The sequence below is a fragment of the Pieris brassicae genome, chromosome 1 (assembly GCF_905147105.1).
Source record: "Pieris brassicae chromosome 1, ilPieBrab1.1, whole genome shotgun sequence".
Lineage (NCBI taxonomy): Eukaryota > Metazoa > Arthropoda > Insecta > Lepidoptera > Pieridae > Pieris > Pieris brassicae.
Genome location: NC_059665.1, coordinates 4511906 through 4539150, shown reverse-complemented (window position 1 = coordinate 4539150; position 27245 = coordinate 4511906). Strand labels below are relative to the sequence as shown.

At 31.6% G+C, this 27245-nt stretch overlaps 3 protein-coding genes across 8 annotated transcripts; 1 reads left to right on the top strand and 2 right to left on the bottom strand.

Moving 5' to 3' along the window:
• Nucleotides 1-101: 101 nt before the first annotated feature.
• LOC123707743 (protein FAM76A) lies at nt 102-14459 on the bottom strand. Of its 5 annotated transcripts, none has more exons than XM_045658077.1 (8): nt 14199-14459; nt 14018-14082; nt 13752-13855; nt 13255-13364; nt 12938-13047; nt 12546-12673; nt 11876-11997; nt 102-2277 (listed from the first exon to the last, which is right to left on the bottom strand). In XM_045658077.1, exons 1-8 carry the CDS (start codon nt 14292-14294, stop codon nt 2047-2049), a joined length of 966 nt encoding a protein of 321 aa, XP_045514033.1. In that variant the 5' UTR covers nt 14295-14459; the 3' UTR covers nt 102-2046. The 5 variants fall into 5 exon arrangements, with proteins under 5 accessions (XP_045514033.1, XP_045514024.1, XP_045514042.1 ...); XM_045658068.1 differs by lacking the exon at nt 102-2277 and adding an exon at nt 9607-11782; XM_045658086.1 differs by lacking the exon at nt 102-2277 and adding an exon at nt 9607-11782 and having other exon boundaries at nt 11876-11988.
• On the bottom strand, nt 2386-6602 carry LOC123707771 (venom allergen 5-like). Of its 2 annotated transcripts, none has more exons than XM_045658112.1 (8): nt 6493-6602; nt 6287-6402; nt 6129-6210; nt 4675-4841; nt 4243-4340; nt 3747-3852; nt 2950-3065; nt 2386-2491 (listed from the first exon to the last, which is right to left on the bottom strand). In XM_045658112.1, exons 1-7 carry the CDS (start codon nt 6542-6544, stop codon nt 3030-3032), a joined length of 657 nt encoding a protein of 218 aa, XP_045514068.1. In that variant the 5' UTR covers nt 6545-6602; the 3' UTR covers nt 2386-2491; nt 2950-3029. The 2 variants fall into 2 exon arrangements, with proteins under 2 accessions (XP_045514068.1, XP_045514075.1); XM_045658119.1 differs by having other exon boundaries at nt 2386-2482.
• Nucleotides 14460-16375: 1916 nt separating the features above from the next.
• On the top strand, nt 16376-24065 carry LOC123711803. Its single transcript, XM_045664608.1, has 9 exons — nt 16376-16553; nt 16645-16794; nt 16872-17004; nt 17331-17503; nt 17854-18011; nt 18839-19004; nt 19112-19178; nt 19612-19925; nt 21011-24065. Exons 1-9 carry the CDS (start codon nt 16505-16507, stop codon nt 23764-23766), a joined length of 3966 nt encoding a protein of 1321 aa, XP_045520564.1. The 5' UTR covers nt 16376-16504; the 3' UTR covers nt 23767-24065.
• Nucleotides 24066-27245: the final 3180 nt, after the last annotated feature.

Genomic DNA, 27245 nt, shown 5'->3' with positions numbered 1-27245 from the left:
AGCCGACACCACAATTCACTTATAATACGCTTTATAGAATAACATTACGTCTTTTCATTAAAACGTAAATAATATTAGGGTTAAAAAATTAAAGACGTAAATAAATTTTCAATATTTATTTTTGTTACATTGTTCTAAATTATATCACGAGACAATGGAATTAGGAGTCGATAAGTAAAAATTATTATCGAGTATTAAATTACTCTTTTTGGGTCAATAACAGTCTTTTATATAACCAGACTATTTACTACCAAAGATACGGCCTTTGTTGTTACTGTTTGTCCATGTAATGGTAACCATGGCAACAAGCAAGTTTTTATAGTCCATCTTTTGTAATGACATAACAGATTCATAAACGTACTATAAGGCTTAATAAGTATAGAATGTTAGGCGTTCATAAAGTGATACAAGTGATAACAACATTGATTGAGGTATGTTTGTCAAAACTCCATAGTCAGAGTCATCCATTAAAATATTTGTAATTGTATACTAATGCCCGCATAACAACTGATTTAAAGAAATAGTCAAGAAGGACTTAACTTCCCATACGATTTAAAATGAAATTATTTAGTTTAAGAAACCACTAAGTGTTAACGAACAACACTGAGTACAGATTTAACTAAAGAAACAAACAATATCAAAATAATTTGTATGTGCATTAATCAGTCGATTTGTTAATTGTCATCAAATAATGATCTTATATCATTAAAAAAAATACACAATTTAAAAAACATACCGTGGTTTTTGTACACTTCATAAATTCCGGAGTACTAAGATATTTTAATCATTGCCCAAAAAATATTCTCAATAATGAATCTGCGTAAAATTATATACATGAAATGATTACATTTAGATTACAAAAAAATATTCAATTGTCAATATTAAACTATAAAATAAATTACTGAATCACATATTTTATTCTAAAATTAAAAAAAATGATGTAAAAAATATACAAAATGTAATCACGGATGTGATCTTTAATTTTTTCTAACGAATACCATTGACCCGCATCAGTTTCTACTTATATTTCTAATACATTCATTCATATAGTTTAGGAGATGACTTAGTATTCATAATTTTGACTATTAAAACATGAAAGTTTCAAGGCTTTACTATCTTGATAGAAGCATACAAGTCTTGATTGCTAATATATAGTATTAATATATATAACAGCATTAATTTTGTTTATTGACTACAGTCGTTATGTCAAGTGGAAATTAAAATTATATAGATGTCATCTCATAAAAAAACTCACACCACATCACTTACTCTAAACAAAATGGTTAAAATTGATACCTAGTTTCACTTAAACATATAAATACTATAAATGAAACCATTTGCAGAATAAAAAAATAAAAGGAACCTCCTTTTAAGGTTCACCGCACACACTAGACAACCCGTCATTCACACTTTTAAATAGTTTAAATTTATATATCATGTACACACATGACAGGGTTTCAATTTTAAATAACAAGTCATAATTACTTTTTTTTAGTAGTTTGAAATTCGCATTAAATATTCGTGTTCGCAGTAGCACAAGCTGAACGAGAGCATTCTCAAGATATACTTGATATGATAATGTAATTTCCATATACTTTATATTATTTACTATACCAATAATATTCATGCGTCGAATTCGTTTACTTTCAACATCCATAGAACAAAACTAAACTTATTCATTAATTCGTTTTTGTTACTATTCTCTTACGCTATTAGCTTTATTGTTCTTGCGAACGGTGAAACCATTTCCTATGAAGTTGAAATATATAAAAATACATACGACAGTGGTTAAATAGACCCTGGGCGTAGTAAATAAAGGAAAAATCTAATGTTAGGTTGAGAAGTTTTAGATTTAAAAATAGTAAAATAGGGGAACTAAAATTCAATTACAATAAATTAGCTATATGTCAATGTCAATAAACACGTGATTTCTCATAATTAGAATGTTTCTTACAGTTAGAGCCCGTCAACAGTTCAACAGTAACTGAGTTTCTCTGATTAAAAAAACATAGTTCACCCGATCATGTGAACGGTGCCTAAATTGTCCTAATTAGTGCTTGGGCTGTCTGTACCGCTTCCACTGTTATCATTTGTCAGAGATTTAACATTTTTGTTATTTCTTTTAGCAGACTTGCTCAGTGTTGCCACTTCCTTAAGCAAATTCTGGATTTTGCTGTTCATAATGCTGAATTTTGTCTCATTAAGACGCTCTTTGTTCTTCATCTCGATACGGAGGTCTGTTGTATCATTGTGGTGTTGAGCCTTAAGTTCTGTTATCTGAAAGATAAGTAGGTTTTAGAATAAAAATTGGTTCGGCCTCAATTATCAAATCAGTCAATCAACATTAAGTAGACACCTTAAAATCCTTACCAATTTACCTTGGAGAGTAATTCCATCTCTTTCTGCTGCACTTTTTTCTGTAAACTTGCAATAGTTTCCTTCAATTGTGTCATAGCTACTACGTGGTCTGAACTGTTAGGATCTAATTCCCCTGGAAATGTATTAGGAAATCTGTTTAAAATAATAGACAACAGTCTTCCCAAATGAGTCTGATAAATTTATTAAATTCTTATGATAATGATCTGTGCAATTGTAAAATTCCAAAACCAAATGAAGGTGTAAAATTGAAAAGATAATTAAGGAAGCGTAGGAGAAAGTACCCATGCAGGCAGGTATTTATGCTGCTCGACAATGCCCATTTCTCTTGAAAAACTTGTGATAGGTCGAGTTAATGATGTTGTATGCAATGGGTATGAAAGTTACTATGCTTACAAATTGATTGTGCCATAATAGGCCAAAATAATATTTCATATATTTAAATAGAGAATAAAATACCTCAGTACATTGTCAAAGACTAAGCTTATAAAGACTATGCCTTTGACAATGAGTATTCCTCAAACATTGGACCATAGGCATTTATAAGGCTGTTTTTATTAATTGAGAACAAACCTTGAAGTGGGTTTAGTTTGGATTTTTTCTCCAATGGGACATCACCCATGGATATATCGTTACCATTTCCTTTCATTGAGTCAGATTAACGCTTTTCTTTGTGACTGTTTTTGGATCTGTGTTAGAAAACTTCAATCAAAATATATTTTTATTAAAAAATAGTTTCAGGTAATTTATTTTAACTAATTAATAACAAAAACACTTAAAAGCCTATTAGCAAATTTATATAATCTTGTGGGTAACATAATAATGAAAAATAATGTTATCAGATTTTATTATAATTTTTATATATTTAGATAATTTTGTCCATCTTAGCAAAACAAACTTGGAAATTACTTATTATAAATTAAAATTCCTTAAAACTATACTACTCTATATATTTTATATACATTAAATATAATAAAAATGTGACGGTAATATCTACAGTCCGATATTTGGTTAATATATAATTTATATAAAATTTATTATTATTAGGTAACCCAAATTATCAATATAATTTGTAAAACCATACATAAATATTCGATAGTATCTTTAGAAGTTTATTGCGTTATATCTACGTCGCTGAGTAATTAAAGAATACGAATATATTCTACAAACAGATTAAAAATATGCATACAGCTTAGAAAGTAATGAAGCCTTGTTTTTAGTATTTCTACCATGAGTTTGACAACGTAGTTTTCTTTAAAAAAATCATACAAATATTCAGCAAAAATACAAAGTTGAATAATACTAAATACGTTTCATTTGTCATCTTAAATACTCTTAATTATATTCTAAAAATCTTATCGCAAAAATACATTGAATACGGAACACTTGTCCCCGTAGAATCTACTGCAGTCGTTGGCACATACGAGCTGGCCACTCGGCTGTCCGGCGGGATAGGGAGCCCTGCCCAAGTTTCCACTGTAAACAAAATAATTATAAACCGGTATAAGTATAGAAATTAAACTTATAGTTAAAAAGAACATACGCTTGAAATATAGAGCACATAAATATAAGTCAGTGGTTATAAATGTAATACAAAATTTTGGTCCGTGTTTAATGCACATGACATATCAACCGAAGTTATTGAGTAATTATGAACTCATAACTCAACATAATATTTTCATTGATTTACGCGAGTCCGACAAAGTTAAATAAAGCTTCATTAAAGAATTCAATCGCGAATTAACTATCTTAATTACTCAGCAGCCAGTTCAGTCACCAATCATGCTATAATCGGGTCGTCGAATAAGGTACTTCATTTGTTTAATTCACGTTTAAAAGGTTTAAATCATTATTTTGGCTACTTACGTCGGTCCATAGTTGCATACAACGTAGTAATTGAGCCATCCATTTTTATATTCTTTAGAGACCCCACAGCCTAAATAAATAGAGTCGGACCATGCCACCTGAAATAAAAAGAAAATTATGCACTAAATGTAATTCGCCTAGGCGATGTGGCTATTAAGTTAGAAAATGAGTTAAGAGTTAAAAAATGGAGGTTATCAGTTTGATAGTAGGTTTGGAATTGGATAAAAATTCGTAAATGTATCTTTAATTTTAATTTCAATAAACAGAAACAGTCCCACGTACATTAAAAGAGAGGGCAATGTTTAATACCTAGTTTAGGTAAATAATGGAGACAGATATTTAGGTTTAAATTTTAACTGATCATCTGTTCGGCTTTAATATAGCACCAAAACCATTTCAAAAGAAAGAAATGATTATCCAATCTTAACTCACCTGTGGGTAATCACTAATCTTTTTACCAGAATCTTCCAAAGCTCCATACTTGAAGTATTTGTGTTCACTGAACCAGGAATCCACTACACTTCTTGGTTCAAACTTGTATGACAGATCAGTGGAAGCTGTCGAGAATATATTTTCACCGGTAAAAAAGCGATTTGATCCTGGAACATTCAATAATTTTGTGAGAAATTGTTAACAATTCAATAAAGTTTAAATGTGTCACTTTATAGATAATGTGAAACATATATTTATATTGTTTTGGATAGAAGTAATAACTTCTATATTTCATTTTAAAGATTACACTGGCAACAAATACTCCAAATTTATCTCTCTCTTTTCGAACGCACGTCTAGGAATTTATACAAACACTAGCTGACCCGGCAAACGTCGTTTTGCCATGTATGTTATTTATAGGAAACCTTTTTTTTACTATAATTAAAAATAGGCGTTGATCGTAGTGGGTGACAATTAAGGGTTGTATGTATTTTTGTGTGCTGTCATAAAACAAAAAACAAAAAAAATTGTCTAATAATTTTTTTTGGGGTGGACACCCTTATCACTTAGAGGTTTGAAAGATAGATGGTAGCCGATTCTCAGACTTGACTTTGAATATACATAAAACATTTCATAAGAATCCGTCGAGCCGTTTCAGAGGAGTATGGGAACGAACATTGTGACACGAGAATTTTATATTTATAGAGATATAAGTTTCAACAAAAGTCGATGGCCTGTCCTCCAGGTTGTCGTTTATAAAGAAAAGTTATCAAGATACAGATAAACAGATGCAGTAGTCCAATGTGTTGATCGAACTCGAACATTTCATTCACATTACATCGGTATATTTCTTAATGCAATTGAAAAGAACATGTTGGGAACTATCGCAAAATAAAGAAACGCGAAAAACAAGCAAAAGCGACACAACTGGCTTGATTGCAACTAACTATTATTATATGATAAACGACCGTTTAATTATTTTTATTATGAATAAATAGGTGACCAGCCTTCTCTGCCTGACGCACACCGTCGACTTTTTTGGGTCAAGCATGTCGGTTTCCTAACGATGTTTTCTTTCACCGTACAAGCGAATAATAACAGAAAGTCCATTGGCAAGCCCGGGGTTCGAACCTACGATCTCAGGGTTGAGAGTCTCTCGTTGAAACCACTATGCCTACACACTGTTATACCAATAAGAGCAATACCTGGAATAATTTCTAACAGTATATATATTATATATGTGTACTATTTATTTATTTTTTATTTTAAAATAAAAATTCAGAACGAGATGGTAAAAAGGAATTATTGTCATGTCATCGTACCTTATTATATCGTATACGTTGGTATCGCACGCACATGTATACATGTATTACATTTAATTGAAAACCTAACCCAGTTTTATTTAACCAAAATAAGATCTTTTTTACAAAGGCCTTTCATATAAAATAACTCACCGACAGATTTATCCGGGTTGTGCTTATATTCATTATTGGAGGCCCATTGAGCTGCTTTAGCTGCCAACTCTTCGTCCCAAATCTAGAAAAAACATTGACCGTTACATATTTATTTTGTCTATTATTATAACTACTCATTTATATAAGATAATACTCACAATATACTTCATCTCCGATGCCGCCGGTTGATTAGGTATTTCTCCCTTCGCCAATTTCAACCTCCAATAATTATGTCTATCCACGAATTCGCGAATATGCCTACATGACAGCTCAGCTAAAACAGAAAAAGTGTTCAGAATTTCATTTTCACACAATAAATTAACGTCGTACTTTACTAATTTCTAAATGAAAGATTGATACTAACACTTTGACGCTGCGTAGGAAAATAAAGTTAGGAAAAGCACAAACCGATACATTTTTAACAACAAATGTACTGCCGCTAATGCAACAAGACTGAGGTTTGTTGACTGCGGCCTCACTTAACATTATATACAGTTTGTATACGCTGATAGTAATGTAGGTACCACGAGGAACAATCGAAACTGCGTACGTAAAAGTGACTAAAACTGGGTTTTTGGTGAAATTTGATTCATTTAAGGTAAAAGCAACGTATTTCCTAGTCTTGTCAATAGTTACCGTATTTAGCGAATACCGTACCAAAGTTGGTTTGGTAATTTTTGAATTTATCGCATTTATACAGACAGATAGACGCAAGTGAGGGACTTAATTTTATTAAATTTAATGATAAGGTTTATAGATTACCGTAGTAAGTAAAAATATTGAAACTTGCCTTTTTGGACGACCACGATTAAAATAATCTACCTTCATAAGAGACGAGGATATAATGCCTTAATATTGTGTTTTATGCGAGTAGGATTTTAAAAAAACCATTATGACTCGTTGGATATAAGAGCAAAACAATTATGAGCATTATTTAAGGTGCCAAATACTTAGAACGACATGTGCAAGAAATTGATTTTAATGAAGTATTTACAATCTTTTTAACCTACATAATAATAATTATAAATGGATAAACCAAAATTACAACAAATTTAAAACGTCTGATCCCTGTGGCAGTGTATCTTTAACGCTAGCATTTCATCGCTGTATTGCGATACTTATTGCTTGAGCGAGAAACGCACCAGCTCTGGGTTTACCGGTACTTACTACCAGGCGTTAACTTGGATCTTTAATTAGTGCCTGTGCTCTTGTACTTCACGGCCCAAAAGGTATACTTACTTCAAAAATTAAATTTTGATAACACTTTTGTGGCTCGTTTAATTTTGCTTTCTGAACGAATACTCGGTGGTTATAATATAATATAGTATAGGGACCATTTCGTAACCGTTGGTATATATACCTTATATACTCCGATAAATAGAACCACCAATAGAAATACATCATTGTCTTTTACCCAAAAAAAATGTCAAAAATATTATTAATATTAATGACTTCGTATTCAAATAATTTAACGTTTACTATCTGCATGTGACATATGAATAATACTTGACAGGAAAAATAGTGTTATTGAATTATCACATTTTTTATTTGCCATGTAACGTTTTAAGATGTACAACTATCGCTATAGTTTTCGTCAACTCGACGTATCATGGTTTAAACTTAAAAGTATCGTCAAATAGTTTTAACAAACTAGCACGTAATCTCAATAGCCTTATACTATTATTTCCATAAGTGTATTTTTAGAGGACCATAATCTCAAGAGGTGTGGTCACATTAAAATCAAGTGAGAACCGACCTTCTAACGCAAAAAATATAATATACCAATCTTGGCAGAGTTAAGATGCTTGATCACAACTTTAATTAAGTATCAGCTCCTTTTGTTGAATCCTTACAATATTGCTTATCTAAGCCACTAAATAAATAAAAATGAATCGAAAAATTTGTTGTTAAGCACAAAACTCAAAGACGGCTGGAGGAATACGAGTACTTTTTTTAAAAATTTATGTCTTAAATATAAAAACAAGAATTTAATTAACATTTAGTTTAATATACAACCCACTTAGGGAAACAATGTGCAACACAGAGGTGTTGGTTACCAACCAAAAAGTTGGACTGAGTAAAAAATCTTATTAAGACGAAACGAAGTTCGGGGGGGCACATTAGTTTTAAATAAAATATTATCAGCCCTAGTTATGAAGTCATTACGATATTTCGTGCGTTTAAGACAACAATGCCGATCTGATAGACAAGTATAACATAGGTAAACAATTAAGAAGCGTTTAAAATCAATTTTATGCTCTGAACGTGAGTAGAGAGACAAGGAAGACATGTTTCATAATACTTCAATGTATTATATCTAACACGTTGTCAGAGATAAAGGCAACTGTGTTTATGAAATAAGACCTAGAAAAGTGACCTTAACATATTTTTTTACCAAAATTTTAGAATATAAATTCATGGAAAACATAGAGATTCGGAGAGAAACAGCTTAAATACCATTTGACAGCTTACTTAGGGCTCGAGGTTTTGTTTACTAACATTGCCCATATGTATGGTAGTACCATAAATATGGGCAAAGTACCATAATAAATAAATTCTTAATCCCTAGATTAAAAGTAATTTAGATTTGGAATGTGTATATTGTTAATGATTGATTAAATCACCAAAGAGATCATATACGTATATTGTATGAAAATGTTACTGGCTGTCAACAAAAAACACAAACCAAGGTCGTTTTTGTAAAAATAAAATCAAACAACGAGCAGTGTTGGCCTAGTGGCTTCAGCGTGCGGCGCCCATCCTGAGGTCGTAGGTTAGATCTCTTGGCTCGGCTGTGCACCAATGGATTTTCTATCTATGTGCGCATTTAACATTAGCTCGAACGGTGAAGGAAAACATCGTGAGGACTTGCCTTAGACCCAAAAAGTCGACGGCGTGCGTCAGACACAGAAGGCTGATCACCTACTTGCCTATTTAATTTACAAATGACCATGAAAGATTGATCTGAGGCCCAGACCTAAAAAGGTTGTAGTGCCATTGATTTTTTTAAGGCAAACAAAGGTAATGGAATAAATAAACGTGATGAGTTGCCCGTAAAATTACCCTCCACTTCGGGAGATCTTTTTTAAATTAGTGATGTACTTTAAATTGTTTGCATGATCAGTATATTTTTTAAAAGAGGCTTGCCATTAAAGTGCTTTACTTTATATACTAAAAAATCCGCTTAATTCCCTAATTTAGTTTAATTGCTGAAGGTAGTAGGCGTAGGGGTAATAGACCCGGAGTTTGGTCAGCAGCGCGCCTCAGCGTTCTCAGGTATTGATGGTGTGGGAATGCCTACCCGTCTGCTTAGCATCCCAGTCGGCTAACTAGGCCACTAAAATAGTTTCATAGAGCTAAACTAAGTAATTCCTATAAGCCGACACCACAATTCACTTATAATACGCTTTATAGAATAACATTACGTCTTTTCATTAAAACGTAAATAATATTAGGGTTAAAAAATTAAAGACGTAAATAAATTTTCAATATTTATTTTTGTTACATTGTTCTAAATTATATCACGAGACAATGGAATTAGGAGTCGATAAGTAAAAATTATTATCGAGTATTAAATTACTCTTTTTGGGTCAATAACAGTCTTTTATATAACCAGACTATTTACTACCAAAGATACGGCCTTTGTTGTTACTGTTTGTCCATGTAATGGTAACCATGGCAACAAGCAAGTTTTTATAGTCCATCTTTTGTAATGACATAACAGATTCATAAACGTACTATAAGGCTTAATAAGTATAGAATGTTAGGCGTTCATAAAGTGATACAAGTGATAACAACATTGATTGAGGTATGTTTGTCAAAACTCCATAGTCAGAGTCATCCATTAAAATATTTGTAATTGTATACTAATGCCCGCATAACAACTGATTTAAAGAAATAGTCAAGAAGGACTTAACTTCCCATACGATTTAAAATGAAATTATTTAGTTTAAGAAACCACTAAGTGTTAACGAACAACACTGAGTACAGATTTAACTAAAGAAACAAACAATATCAAAATAATTTGTATGTGCATTAATCAGTCGATTTGTTAATTGTCATCAAATAATGATCTTATATCATTAAAAAAAATACACAATTTAAAAAACATACCGTGGTTTTTGTACACTTCATAAATTCCGGAGTACTAAGATATTTTAATCATTGCCCAAAAAATATTCTCAATAATGAATCTGCGTAAAATTATATACATGAAATGATTACATTTAGATTACAAAAAAATATTCAATTGTCAATATTAAACTATAAAATAAATTACTGAATCACATATTTTATTCTAAAATTAAAAAAAATGATGTAAAAAATATACAAAATGTAATCACGGATGTGATCTTTAATTTTTTCTAACGAATACCATTGACCCGCATCAGTTTCTACTTATATTTCTAATACATTCATTCATATAGTTTAGGAGATGACTTAGTATTCATAATTTTGACTATTAAAACATGAAAGTTTCAAGGCTTTACTATCTTGATAGAAGCATACAAGTCTTGATTGCTAATATATAGTATTAATATATATAACAGCATTAATTTTGTTTATTGACTACAGTCGTTATGTCAAGTGGAAATTAAAATTATATAGATGTCATCTCATAAAAAAACTCACACCACATCACTTACTCTAAACAAAATGGTTAAAATTGATACCTAGTTTCACTTAAACATATAAATACTATAAATGAAACCATTTGCAGAATAAAAAAATAAAAGGAACCTCCTTTTAAGGTTCACCGCACACACTAGACAACCCGTCATTCACACTTTTAAATAGTTTAAATTTATATATCATGTACACACATGACAGGGTTTCAATTTTAAATAACAAGTCATAATTACTTTTTTTTAGTAGTTTGAAATTCGCATTAAATATTCGTGTTCGCAGTAGCACAAGCTGAACGAGAGCATTCTCAAGATATACTTGATATGATAATGTAATTTCCATATACTTTATATTATTTACTATACCAATAATATTCATGCGTCGAATTCGTTTACTTTCAACATCCATAGAACAAAACTAAACTTATTCATTAATTCGTTTTTGTTACTATTCTCTTACGCTATTAGCTTTATTGTTCTTGCGAACGGTGAAACCATTTCCTATGAAGTTGAAATATATAAAAATACATACGACAGTGGTTAAATAGACCCTGGGCGTAGTAAATAAAGGAAAAATCTAATGTTAGGTTGAGAAGTTTTAGATTTAAAAATAGTAAAATAGGGGAACTAAAATTCAATTACAATAAATTAGCTATATGTCAATGTCAATAAACACGTGATTTCTCATAATTAGAATGTTTCTTACAGTTAGAGCCCGTCAACAGTTCAACAGTAACTGAGTTTCTCTGATTAAAAAAACATAGTTCACCCGATCATGTGAACGGTGCCTAAATTGTCCTAATTAGTGCTTGGGCTGTCTGTACCGCTTCCACTGTTATCATTTGTCAGAGATTTAACATTTTTGTTATTTCTTTTAGCAGACTTGCTCAGTGTTGCCACTTCCTTAAGCAAATTCTGGATTTTGCTGTTCATAAGGCTGAATTTTGTCTCATTAAGACGCTCTTTGTTCTTCATCTCGATACGGAGGTCTGTTGTATCATTGTGGTGTTGAGCCTTTAGTTCTGTTATCTGAAAGATAAGTAGGTTTTAGAATAAAAATTGGTTCGGCCTCAATTATCAAATCAGTCAATCAACATTAAGTAGACACCTTAAAATCCTTACCAATTTATCTTTGGAGAGTAATTCCATCTCTTTCTGCTGCACTTTTTTCTGTAAACTTGCAATAGTTTCCTTCAATTGTGTCATAGCTACTACGTGGTCTGAACTGTTAGGATCTAATTCCCCTGGAAATGTATTAGGGAATCTGATTAAAATAATAGACAAGAGTCTTCCCAAATGAGTCTGATAAATTTATTAAATTCTTATTATAATGATCTGTGCAATTGTAAAATTCCAAAACCAAATGAAGGTGTAAAATTGAAAAGATAATTAAGGAGCGTAGGAGAAAGTATGCATGCAGGCAGGTATTTATGCTGCTCAACAATGCCCATTTCCCTTGAAAAACTTGTGATAGGTTGAGTTAATGATGTTGTATGCAATGGGTATGAAAGTTACTATGCTTACAAATTGATTGTGCCATAATAGGCCAAAATAATATTTCATATATTTAAATAGAGAATAAAATACCTCAGTACATTGTCAAAGACCAAGCTTATAAAAGATTATGCCTTTGACTATGAGTATTCTTCAAGCATTGGACCATAGGCATTTATAATTAAGGCTGTTTTTATTAATCAGATACTGCATGAACATATTATGTATTGATAGAACTTATAGAGTCAATAAAGCCACAAATAAAAAATGCAAATAATAAAAAATTATATACATATACCTGAGAACAAACCTTGAAGTGGGTTTAGTTTGGATTTTTTCTCCAATGGGACATCACCCATGGATATATCGTTACCATTTCCTTTCATTGAGTCAGATTTACGCTTTTCTTTGTGACTGTTTTTGGATCTGTATTAGAAAACTTCAATCAAAATATATTTTTATTAAAAAATAGTTTCAAGTAATTTAGTTTAACCTATTAATAACAAAAATACTTAAAAGCCTATTAGCAAATTGATATAATCTTGTGGGTAACATAATAATGAAAAATAATTTTATCAGATTTTATTATAATTTTTATATATTTAGATAACCATTCAACTAGCTTATAGCAATAGAATTTATATAATTTAATGCATGCTCAAGCCATGAGGCATTTTATAATAGACTCACTTGTGAGATCTGTGCTTGTGTTTGTCAACTGAAGAAAGATGCTGTTTGGTTCTAGCAAGAGCTCTCTTCAACGATTGGGTGCAGAGCCAACATAGCAGTTTGCCATCAACCTAAACCAACATCTGATTATTCTATATTTTATGGATATGGAAAATACTTTTAGTAGTTACACTAAAATAATGAATTTTTTATCATTGTATTACTCCTGTATTATAAAATTCAATTGAAAACAGGAAAATATATTATTTTAAGACATACTGAAGTTTATAAAATAATACTTTACAACAAAATTGTTACACTAGGTCTATAAAACCTACCTTTTTACTATCATCATGTCTGTCAAAAGCACATCTTTGTTTACATTGCTCACATGTTACAGCAGACCCATATTTCCTTTCTGAATTTGCACACCGCTGACATTTGTTGCCTTAAAAATATAAATTTTAAATAGTAGTAAATTTGAGATAAAAATATTTAGATTTAAATAAATTGTCTATTTAGAGCAGTGTTTCCCATCATGGGGTCCAAGCCCTGTATGTGGTATGTGATATTTAAAAATTTATTAAAATTGACTTACTGTTTCTTTAACAATTTACTAGTAATTTTTTTCCAAAGCCTATCTAGTTTCTTGAGTGAACCATAATTGTTTTTGAACATAAAAATGTTACATAGGACTCGTAAGAATTTTAGAAAGGCTATATATATGGCATAAAAAAATTGGGAAACACTGGTGAAAGCACTCAATTTCATTTAGTAGTTTTTTTGCCTATGTTACCTACCACTTTTTGTCTAATTATTTACATTTAAAACATACCAATAAATGCAGCGATGATGTTGCAATATTCACAAGCTGTAGGTTTGCCATAAGCCTTCACATTTGCTTCACATTTCTTACATATTGATGATGTATTTGATTTACTGTGGAAATAAAGTTTTAAATTTAAAAGCTTTGACATATTAGGTATACATACGAAAGTGATTAAACTGCAATTAGTATGTGCTGATTGTTGATGGGGTGACATCAAAACATCTGTACAAGAAAACATACTTAAATCACATGATTTGACAAAGTTTACTGACCTTGTTTGTTGAAACTCCGAACGACAGTACGTGCATTTCACCACCGGGAACGAACCACGGCATTCCTGAAATATCCAAACAAATTCGCGTCAGCACTGACGTCAGAAAAACAGTAATGATACGCAGAATATCAACTACGGACTAAGCTAAATATTGAATATCATGTGGGTTATGGTCTTACTTTACACAGTTGTTCTCCAGGGGATAATTCCTCGAAAGGATGCCTTGAAAAACAACGGGAACAGGCAAATAGTGCAGTTGACGTAGCAGAACTCATTTTTACTGTTAAGAATTCCTATTTACTGATATTGACAAAATTAAAAATGACGGAATTAATGATTTAAACAATACACTTGAAAAACTTTTAGATTTAAATTAAAAAAAATTACAGCAGAAATTAATCGTTCTCAAAAGAAAGACCAACAATCGCCATGATTGATGTCAGTGTTGCCAGCACGAATTTTTAAAAACCTATTAATCTGGAAAAGGTAATATATAATTTTAAGTCTAACCAACTTCAAAAAACCGAACCTAATTTTTAATACGACGTATTTTTTAAACCTACTAATAGATATTATGATGATATCATTATGAGTAGATAAATTAATAGATAGTTATTTTATTACCTAGCCATTGTTAAATTAGAGAAGCAGAAAACATGAGAATACATAGGGGAGTACGTAGGGGACTTAATATCATTTATAAAGAATTCATGAGGGTTCATTATACAATTTAGGTTAAATAATTATTAAATATATAACTCTACCAGAATGTCATGGCAAACAGGAAAATAAAAATCACCTCTTTATCTTCATCATCTGATCTATTTATGATAAATCGCTCTTCCAGCGTAAAATGTTTTAAAATTTCTTAACATGATCACTATTCTTTTCCAATATTCTGCACCAATTTGTGACCCATAGGTACAATAGTATTGGACACCGCTATATAGAAATCACAATTAAGCATCAAAGCAAAATATAAAATAGACAAGAAGTATCAAAGAGAGCGTTCAAGTATTACATAACGAATTTTGGGGGGAGGGTCCTCTTGTAAAACGTTACGATGCGGGGCGGGGATTGAATTACGTGTTATTGATAATATTATTTTCGACTTTCCAGTACTATACGATATAATTAATGGTAAGTTTTAGGTATAAAGAGTCACTGGGGTGGTCACAAAACGTTTAACTATTGGATAAAGAAAACGATACGGTGCGTTTCATGGGGGGGGGGGGGTAAGAATCTCCAAAAATTGCGTGACGTGATACTTGAGCGCTCCCAAAACCACTCAATCCAAGTTATCGGTGAACTTCACTACGTGCTTTAAAATCAAAGATTGAGTTTGATTTACACCTTATTCTTCCTTTTCTTTATGATAAACATTGAAAACAATATTTTTCGCGTGATTGAAGTGGCTTTTTCGACATTTTCACAAAAACAACAAATTTCAAGAAGATATTAAAAAAACCTCACCAGCATTCAGTATGGACATACTGGCATACAAAAAGTTGAAATCACCAAGAAAATGATGGGTAATAAATGAAATGGGTAGTAAGATTAATAGTACGTCATTTCACGGTAGGAGACACCCAAACATCTCTTTGAACGGTAAAGACCTTCAAAAAAACATTGCTCTTGACTTGAGGAAATTGATGGCGGAAAGGGGTTTTTTTTTATAAATGTTCTCTAACTGAATTAGTCAATAAATAACACACTTAAAAACATACTAAGGATCCATATTACTTGGCTATGTAGGCTAACCACAGACAAGCTTGTGTGTGTATCCAGGTACCGAAGGCTGATGGTCTACAAAATCATCAAGACAATGGATATATACTAAGGGTCGTGACGCCGATGTTTTCGTTTCCTTTCGCATAAAATATTCACGTTATGTACTTGTTCTGATTGTAAGCTGTAACTATATTTTGTCATAACGTATAACGATGTAAAATTGTTGATGATCTAAGAGACTATAAATTATTTAATTTTAAAACAAGTATGTTACTAAGGCAACGTCTTGTATGCCAGTATATAATACTCCGCAAAATTCAACAAAATAAAAGTCTAGTCTAACTCCTCTTCTTTTGTTTATTAGCCAATATCTGTATATTTGATGAGCTTTAACTGAGTTAATCATATATACAAGAATCATGTTTTTCTTTATTAAAAAAATTACTGTCATTTTACATACTATTTTATCACACTAACATTAAATAAATAATTACGATGGGCTATTTGTTGTACTTGACTTACACAATTTTGCAGAAGAACGAATTTTTAGTATTTCTACTCTATAGTAATAAGGCATTGAAAGTATACTTGTAGTATACTTTCTTGTCTGTGATCTCTTGTTTAATGTTTGGTTGTGGAGTTGCATAGCGAGTTGCTTTTATTTTTAAAATGGGTATGAAATAACTTTCTATGCATTTCATATTTATTTATTTTTAATTCAAGACTTGTTACACAAATCAAAGTGCGTTTAAAAATGGATAAATCATCGTTTCCACCACAGGATTTGGCTAAATTAGTTCTTGGTAAGTTGTTATTGTTTGGCGGGAGATCGTTATCCCCATAAAATTCAGCGCAGAATAATAAAAAATTAATTTGATTTTATGTATTTTTAAGGATACCTCGCAGAAGAAGAGTTAATGACGGCCTATGATGAATTTCTCCAAGCTAGTCCGTATTTGGACGCTTACGAAAATGAATATGATAGAATTCTAATGACGTCTCTCAGGAGTATTTTGGCAGACTATAGGGCCGTTAAAATTTATGGTAATAATCTAAAACACATATATTTTTTTATAACATTGTAATTTTACATAATGTTTATAAATCTTATTAATTTCCAGTCGAATCTTGTAAACCTCCCCCATTGAGAAAAAAGTTGCTACAATGCTACAATGTGCTCGAAATGGTAAAATATCTCATAACTGTAGTAGATCTTCAAAAATTACCATGTCTGGAAAATATAGATAGAAGCAGGTAATGATGGACATAATTGTTATTATATTGTATTTTATATTTTTTATTACTATTACAGTTACATTTCATTTGTATTTTGTATGCCTTTTGTTACTAGTACTAGTTTACAATCTTCCTAACTTCTATTCTAAAACTTTAAAGATGAATAATTAAAAACTACCTGTTTAGATAATGTAAATGAAATTTCTGAAATGAATAATAAATGTTATGGAAGTTAATAAGTCTTTCAGATAATCAATATGTTTATAAATTGATGATGATTTGTAATGCCTTGTATGTGTTATTTTTCTATTACTTTTTCATTTATATTGTGCCTCTGAATTTAGTTTCAGTAAATCAATTGCAATGCCAAGATTATCGTGCAATGTTTGTATAAATATGAATTCAAAGAGTTGTGTATGTAAAAATAAAAGTATAACTACTGAAGATAAACAATTGAGTACTGCTGATAGTAACCTACATAGTTCCTTGGAAGCGACACCCTTAGCTGATTTGCCTGGTAAGGATACTATTTAATGAAGTAAAATGATTCCTATAAAAACCCAATACTTTTTTTTAATGTAAATGGAAAAATATTAATTCACATATTCCTTTTCTTCCATACAACGTTCTAAATAGAATTGATAAAAGATCTAAGTAGATGTTTAATTGTTGTTTTGTAGTCATCATGCCCAGAAAATGCATAGATTGGCAACTTGATTTTATATAACCTCAAATTCAATGTGCAAAAAAAGCTGGTGAAAGAAGTTCAAATTTTCTAAACAATACTTTTTGCTGCTATGATGTTAAAATTAATTTTAATATCATTACTTTTATTATATAATTATACTAATTTTATTACTATTGCAGGAAATTCATTGTCTTCTAAAAGAGTGGTACCTGAAAAAGAATCAAAAAAAATTACAAATTTAGAACAAACAAATTGTACTTTAACCTGCAATTCATTAACAAATATCACAGAACCAATAAATGAGAATCTAAATGTGAATTTAAACCAAAATAACCAAGTAAGTTAATATTTAAAACTTCTAAGCAAATAGCAAATGTAAATAAAAAATGGACCCATTATTCTACAGAACCTTTAAATTTTTAGATTTATGGTTAACTTTTTAAACCATATAGCCTTTCTTTCTCATGCCAATGAATGAACGCATACTTACTCTATAATAATAATCTCAATTTTAAAAAGATTTCCCTAATAATAATTAACCTTGACAATCTAACAGTTGCCCATGCATCATTTTAAATAAATCAGTAGTCATTTCATTTCAAAATATCATTTGTTACCAAGAATTAAACTCAACCTGGCTGTATAAAAGTGTCAACTACTATGTTTATAGACAATTGAGTAACGAGTCTTGGATATTACATCACTTAGACGTAGGCTGTTTTATTAATACACTTAAATAGCAAGCCTGAGGTTTTTTCCATAAGTATATCCCAACTTACAAGGGCGTTGTAGACAAATAAATTGCTGTGCTTTTTTATATAAAGTAAATATGACTACAGGATAGACTTAATAGAAAACTATTGCCCATGAACACACATATTCTTAGTAGATGGTTTGCCAGCCTTAGAGAGGATTACTTTCTTTTTTAATTACCTGGTCACAAGTTCATCCTGTCAATATTCAGTTTTAATATTTCACTAATGTTCAAATAATCAAATATTAAAGACCACCTTAAGGCAATGTCTAGTAATTATAAATTGATAAGATATTAAAACCCGACTTAGATTCTTAAACACTTCAGATAAATGTTGAACAACATGATGATTTTCTTTTGTTTTATATTAATCAATTACAAAGTTTAATTGGTATTTATAAAATTTTCAGCCACCAAAAGTAGTTTCTGATTCTAGACAAAAGATAGAGGAATTCAACACAATACTTAATTTAGTATGTAATAAAAATGTCACAAATGAAAAGCTCTGTGATAATTTAGTTTCAAACAGAGGGTCAAATGCGACCACTATTCATGATTTTATATCTGGCGTTCAAGGTAAACATTAATTTGATTATTTTATGGCTATGTATTAATGAAGTATTTTTTTGTAAATAAAAGAATATTCTAACCAATCAAATAATTAATCAAACCTGTTTTTTTAGGGAGTAACCATGATAAGGAGATGAGGGTCCCAGACTCGAGTACAACAGACCCAGTGTACATACCCATGTTAGTATTTTTTATTATAATAAAGCCAAGCATATGGTAAGGTTAAAGTTTTCATACACAATATTCATTGCCCAGAAAATAAAAATATATAGGTCTTTGCTTCATTCTAATGTTATATAGCCTTTGTAATGTACTTGAGTATGCTTGGTATGCTTTTGTAAAATGAAAATGTTTGGGATCAAGCAGTCTTACAACTGACAGGCCGGCATGAAGGCCACAGTGGCTAAGGTCTAGAAATTGTATACATCCTTGGCGGCCGGAATAAAGAGGTAGCGCGTTTCAATACGTCATTGTAGTGATTTGTAGGTGTCGCTACAGACATATAATCTCAGTGAAACAAAGACTGGATATTACCTTATAAAGATTAAATTGCCGGTATTTTTTTCCAAAAATTAGGGCCATAAAGCTCTGAAGCAAAAACTCATTTTTTCAGAGAACCCAAGCCGAGTGAAACAATAATAACAGTGCATACAAAATATACACCCAAAATTGGAAGTGACACACAAAAGTCTAACAAACCAGATAGCAACGTAAAAATTTTGTCTGACGTAAAATTTGATAACTCCTACGCATATGGTTCGGCTCCGGCAGTTTTAAGAGCCACATCGACGCCCACCGTGACCAACACGAAGAGGCTTCTAATAAACGGCACCCCGGGATTCACGCAGAAAGGCGTTGTGAAGAAATGTAATTTTTCTAAGGACGAAATAATGGCAATGCCTACTTTAATAATACTACCCACAGCAGGTAATTATATTCTTACCTTAAGGCGTTTGAATCTAATGTAGGTTTATATGATTACAGTTCTTTTAACTATTTCATTTTTGAAGTGAAACTTTTTTATCGGCGTTGGAAAAAATAACCGTCACATTTTCCCGTTACGCGTCACATTTTTACGTTACGCGCCATCTTTTTCTTGTCCCTACCACCGTTGATTCCAAGAGATTTGAAGCCATTAATAACAAAAATATATTATAGCGAAAACAATTATAGTAATCATTCTATTACAATTAATGAAATTCTATAATAATCTTAGTAATAAGGTAAAATTAAATAATTGTATTATTTGTATTCATGTCTATGGAAATAAAAGTCTTTTGTTAAACTTTATCTAATTTAAATTTACTTAACCAATTTCTATTAAGTTAGTAATGGAAATAGTAGATAATTTTTCGAAAAATAAGGTCATAAATAAGTTTCACTTACGTGTGTAAACTAGTACACGCACACATTTTTATTTTACATACATTAAGTGGCCATACCCCCGGATTTCTGCCAAACATTTTTGTATCTGTTTCATGACCAATATCTCAATACTCAATTTTTCAAAGTCGTTCTTATTCGTGGTTTGCAGATTTCAAGCGCCAAGTAATTTCATTTTATAATTTGTCCTTGTAAGTAAGTAGTATACAAGGACAGTTGTGTTTATATTTTCATGTGTTATTAGAATATTTCTATTTAGCAACTAAAATAGTTTTTCTACACTATTTACATTCTGTATTTATAATGCGTTTGCGACGTGATGATGTTTATGATGATCGATGCGATGATCTCATCTTTGAGAGGCGCACACTCAAACCACTAGGCCACCACTGGTTCTTCAGCAGTATTTATGATTTGAAAAAATCTTCTGCCATTGTTACTCCCATCACACATCAAACAATAATATAGAATTAAGGCAATGTTTTAATTTTTAATGCGTTTTTTGCTATAGTGTAGCAGTTAATACTAGGAGTATTACCAATGTACCAATTCCATATAACATTTTTATCACTTATATTCTGTTTAGTACGTTACCCAATTGCAATTTAAAAATTACTGTTTATTTTTAGGTTCAACTCATAACTTAGTGAATGAGCCCAAATCAGATATGAATAAAAGAACCACTACGACTTCTGCATCATTGTCCAAGTGCGAGCCGCTTTTTGTCGATGTGTCTTCGAGTATGCCTTCATTAGCTATAACTGATGATCCTATTGACAATGATAATATAATGACACATACTAAAAACCTCAATGAAATTGGTCTCATAAAAACAGTTGATCCTGTAACTCACGCTTCCCTTCCCAAGAACAACACAATATCAACTAAATCTAGTACACCCCATGTTTTGCCTCCTATTAGAAAGTCTTCTTCGACTCCGAGAAGGACCTCTCATATTAGGGTTCTGGATTTTAATACACCTAGACGAATATTAGATAAAGCTATATTAGAAAAAGGTTCTAATGACGACGATGCAGTTGTTATTATAAGTGATTCGCCTTTAGCGCCTAAATTTTCTGAAGTAGAAAAACCCCCTAAACTCGATAATGTGGTTAAGAATTTAAATATGGAATTGCAAAAAGTAAGAAAACCTAATTGGGACGAAGAGCTGAGAGCCCTGGTAGCTACAAACCAAGATCTTTTTCCACCAAGTTCAAAAAAAGAAAAAAAAGGCAAACGAAAAAAGAAAAAGACCGATGGAGAAAACTCTGATGTTAAAAGTAGTTCCGTAAAAAGTAAAAAATCTAAAAAGAAAAAAGACGCCAAGGCAATTGAGGAACCACAATCAAATAAACAGTTACCAATAAAACCAACAATAAAAATTGTAGCTGCTGTAGAATCAGGATGTCACAGTGAACCAGAAAATGATCAATGTATAAATAAACACAGTGGGGAAAATTTTGATACTCCTGAAAATGAGCGCTTATCTTTGCAAAATGAAATTGGAGTGAAACTAAACATATCTGATTTACTTGAAACTCCATATAAGCAAGCAATTTATGATATTCAAATGGAAACACCTAAGTTCTTAGGGCCTGACTTACCTGGTGAACCAATTTCAGATATAAAAATTATGAATATACCTACACCAAGACTCTTCGATAACCCTAATCCAGCACAAGCTACCCCATCTTCTTATTCATCTCGACCAACTGATTATTCCAGTGGAGGGTCATATTATAAACCAGATGATCAGGATTATCTAATTCCCGATATTAGTGAACATAAAATAGATGAACCTTCGAAAACTGAAGAATTTAAAACAACTGATCCCAAGAAGGAAACTAGTGAAATAAAAACTTCTACAAAATCGAGAAGACCTACTAGAAAGTGTACTAAGAACGTATCATACTACAATAGTCCCAATTACAAAGCAATTTCAAAGCTCGTTGAAGCAGCAAGCTGGGATGTTTCCACAGTGGAAGTAAAAAGATCGTCAGTAAAGTCTGAGCCTACCGATATGAAAAAGAAAGGCCGACCTTTTAAAAATAAAGGAACAAAACCTGAAAAACACAAGTCGCCATTTAAAAGAGACGTCACAAAGAATTTTATGAAGATAAAGCCAAGACGTGTTACGCCCATAAAGGATACGAAAAATAGAAAATCTTTATCTGATATAGCACTAAGTGCCAAAAAGAGGAATTTAATAAAAGAAAAACACAGTAAAACTTCTCCAATGGTAATTGCGCCTTCAAAATCGAGAAGAAAATCTTCAACACCTCGAAAACTTCAGTGTGGCAAAGTATTTCATTCGTCGACGTCAAGTAATACATCTCCAGATATTCCTGGAACGACTGCAATTAAAAATGTCAATATATGTATCAGTCGTGATAACTCTGTCGAACAGAAACTACTTCGTTGGTATGATGATGCCACAAAAAACAATAAGGAAGTAGAAAATAGGAAAACTTCTACAAAAGGTGATGAAGACATAATTAAAATCAAAGAAAACGATAAATCTATAAATACTAATAGCAATACGAAATCCGAACCAAACTCCAGCACTAGAAATTTTCATAATGATTTGGTCAAGAGAGGTTTGGATGTAGAAACAGCAAGAATAATAGAAAGAGATCTTATGGATCTGGACGGACCTCCGCTACAAGACGGGGCCGTTCAATCTACAAGTAATGACAATATCGAGGAAAACATTGGAAAGTGTCCTCCCGATAGTGCCAAAGGTGATTTAAATGTAAATAAACAAAACATCGACCCAATTCCAAAAAAATCAGACACCTTACCTGAAAGCGACGAAGAAATTGAGGACATAGAATTTAGTGTTTCTGAAAGCAATGAAGAGGCCAACAATTATTTCGTACATAAATTTGATGAAGCATCATTCACGCCAAAAGATATAGTTCATTTAAAAGACAAATTTTGTATGGAAGTGTGCATAGATGATGGTGTAATTCTAAGGCTAAAAGCAACAAATTTCACTGACTTAATCAACGAAGAACCCATAAATAAAACTTATGATAAAAATGAAATAAATTCCGCTGTAACGTCTATTTCAAATATTGAGAAATTATATACGCCTATGAAAGATAGGCGAGCTCAGTGTTATGAACTTTTTGATTCCACTTTAACAAGTATAGATACACCGTTGAAAGCGATTAGCCCTAAGAGACAGGAACACGACGACTCCATTACTGAGATTGTAGTAGATGAAGAAATTGTTAATACTAAAAAAAGGAAAAGGGTGCAAAGTCAAGACGATAGTGTAAATATGAAAAAATCAAAAAGCGATTCCCAATATTTACTCAATCATGCTAGTATACAAAATATTGATATCGAATCCGTATTGAGTAAATTACATGGTCCATAGATTGTTACTAGATGTTACGTTTGTATGCAAAGTCTACTTTCCCTACAAAATGTTATATATGGCTGACAAAGAAGTAGTATTGTTAATAAAGTCATATTTTTGTATATAATTTAATGAATTACATGGACTTTGATGTTAAGATTGTTAATTTTAAGTTGTTTAAGCTTTAATAAGAATAGTAAGTGTTATTTTGACATTAGTTCGTAACAATTTTTGAAACAACAATATTTTTCTTAAATGATAACCAATGATGACTTATTTTTTATTATATCATAATGGGATTTGTGAAATCTGTTATATTGTGCAAGACACAAGAAAATAAATGAAAGTGTATAATTGAAGTATCTTTTATTGAATAAAGTTATTATAAAAAAAATTGAACACGGAAGCAAGTTATTTTTGATTACCTGAGACAAAATATTAAACACGGTCATAACCTTAGCTTTAAAGATTTTTTTCTCTTATGTTATGAGAGAGAGAAAAAAAATAAGCGTCATTGTAAGTATGAAGAACTGTCACGGAATTATTATGTTGATAGGAATAGAGAAACTGGGGTAAAATAAAATGTTAAGCATATTAAAAAAAATCTAATTTAAATTGTTAATAACAAATTTGTTGCACACTACGCTTGTACGCTTGTTACAAATTCTAAATATCTAAAAATGGTCTCGCCCGCGACGTAAGCTAATAAGCAATGATTATCGCAAAATAAATCTGGCCAATAATATATTAAAACAATTTAGTTTTAATCCTAGGTGCATGTTACTCGTGAGTGCTATAGCGAGGCGCGTTTCAAGAAAATTAGATAATAGAAAAATGCATCATTCTAAATTGCATTGAATGTATCAATACGATTTAAATGTACATTACTGTCTGATTGCGTGGTCTTGATCTTTTATTTTTTGCCTGCCATTTTTATTTATTTTTTGATAAATCCAAGATATATAGTTGTTATTTAGGCTCTTAAATGGAAATAGGTAGATGGGAGCATATCGTTCAAATTTTATCATTAAAATCGTAACGACGCGGTGAATACGTTTAATTTGCCGTTGGGATTTGATAGTGAGCTCGCATGCGATTATTATGATATTACGTTTAATTAGATATCGCAATTAGAGCCGATCGTGACACCGTCGTACCGAACCGTTCATTACCCATGCTAATTTAAATAGCTACCGCGCACATTCGATAATCTCAGGGAAAAATCGCCGCTTAATGCTAATGGGGTTTCAACCGAAACGCATGCAACGTAATTTTACATAGTCTGAAAGTTTTCGGTTTATAAGCGTTGCTATGTTTATTAAGTGTAAAAATTATGTACCCAAATGCAAACAGAGAAATTTATGTTTATTGCACGAGGCGCCCGATAACCCTTCTCAAGAGTTGTGTGCTTCCGATGTAAACTTATAAAACATGTCCTCCATTGAACGAACAGTTGGAAATTTTATTACAAGTAGGTACACTATTAAGTTTGCGGTGAAATGACATAACCTAGACCAAAATATACAGCAGTGTCGACGGGGTAGGGGTGTTCGTGAAGTAGGTCACGGATGCAAGCTCCTGACACAAATAGCTACATCGTATCTCGCCACGTGGCCTCATATTCCGCACTCTGCAGGGAGGCTGGAGTTCGTGTCGATACGCTTTAATTACTAGCAACACTTTAATTTACGTTTGTAAAGATTCTTGTAAAAACTTTTATAAAAAGTTATTAAAACATTTTTCGATCGACGTTGTACAATTACTAATATTTATAATGTATCTTTCTCGCAGTCATATGATTTTCTTCATAATGGAAGCGTTCACTTAGATAAAATATAATAAAACCGTTACATTTCTGTGTGTATGTTGGCGTTACACTAAGTATAAGTAATTCTTTAAAGAGCCTGTGATTTAAAATTATAGAATATCTGTTTCAAACTGATATCAGTTTATGTCGTCATATCGTGCAGTGAACGTCGCCGATATTCCTGAGAATTTAGTAGCACTAATTCTACAGGCAGTTCGGTGTATAAATGATTCGGGGTTTACACCACCTTAGCCTCCCTCCTAATGTCTAACCCACCTCCGTCTCACAAAGTGCAACGACGACGTCACCCGACAATCTGCGTGCTTAGCTTATTTTCGACTCTAATTCCTTTGCCGGAAATTATGCCGCACTCTTCTGTTCTACAAAAGTATGTTACGTAATATGCTTTTGCAATAAAACAAGTTGTATTTGTCTTTTGTTAACATAGCTTTTACACATTAAGAAAAACACTTTGAAAAAACGGATTCAAACATAGCTTCTATCCGTTTAAAAGTGTTTTTCATAATAAAACAAGTTGTTATAAAGCTTTATTATATTATTAGAAATAAGTTGTTATTGTATTTATTGTTGTACTTTATAAAATTATACCATTTAAAAGACGTAGTTGAGACGACTTTATTCACTATTTGCTAACTAATTGACTGAATTTATGATATGGTCCACTTAAATTCAAGGTTAAGTAGTTGAATTATTTCGTACATGTACTATTGCAACCTAAAAGACGGGCTCAAAGCCAACTGGGTCGACTGTCAAGCTTTCTGTTCTAGCTATTTCTGCCCTCGTACCTGAAGTCTGGATCAAAAATACATCCGGTTATATAAGCTTTCTGGACTAATGGATTCCAGTTTGTACAGGAAGTACGAACTTAGGGATTTTATCTAATAAATAGAAAGGGTTTAATAGTGAGTACTAAGTATTAACTTAAGTGTGTCAATTGGTGGCTCGATGTGCGTGGCTCCCTACTCCCTATATGGGGTGGTGTAGCGTGGGGCAGGTCGCTGGATCGATACCCGACGTCTGGGCTCTGGCCCTCAACCTCGCCTTTCTTACCACCTTCCTAAATACTAATTACGTGCTTTGACACAACGTGCGGGGCTCATACGGAATGAAAAGAGCTTGATGCTACCTCGGGCACTGGGAACTATAAACAAACAAGTAGTTGTTCTATTTGTTAATGACTGCAGCCATCGTTGAGATAACAAAATACATGAAATTTAGTTATTTCACAATTGTAAACGACATCGATGATATGATGAAATATTTTTTTACACTGGGAAACAATGTTACGAATAAGTACAAAGTCTTCTAATAACTAGCTGGTTAACAGACATCAAAATCAATATACAATTTGTAAAACAAATTATACTGTATAATATTTCGAAAACTACTAATGTTTGAATATACGTTCGTACATTTACGTTATTTCTATATTAAAGCCTGAGGAAAGGAAACAGGACTGAGTGGGGTAGGTCAGTTGATAATCGTTTGATTACTTCACGTTAACTTCTTAGAAGTTTAAGCGCGCCAGAAGTTAGAAGTTGCTCGGAGATTTATAGTACATTTTATGTAATGTTAGTTAAATTTGCATTACTGAAGGGGTTAATCGTTAAATGTGTAAGTAGCCAAGGCTATTAATTACTAAAATGTTTCTTTTCCTGAGACCCAGTCA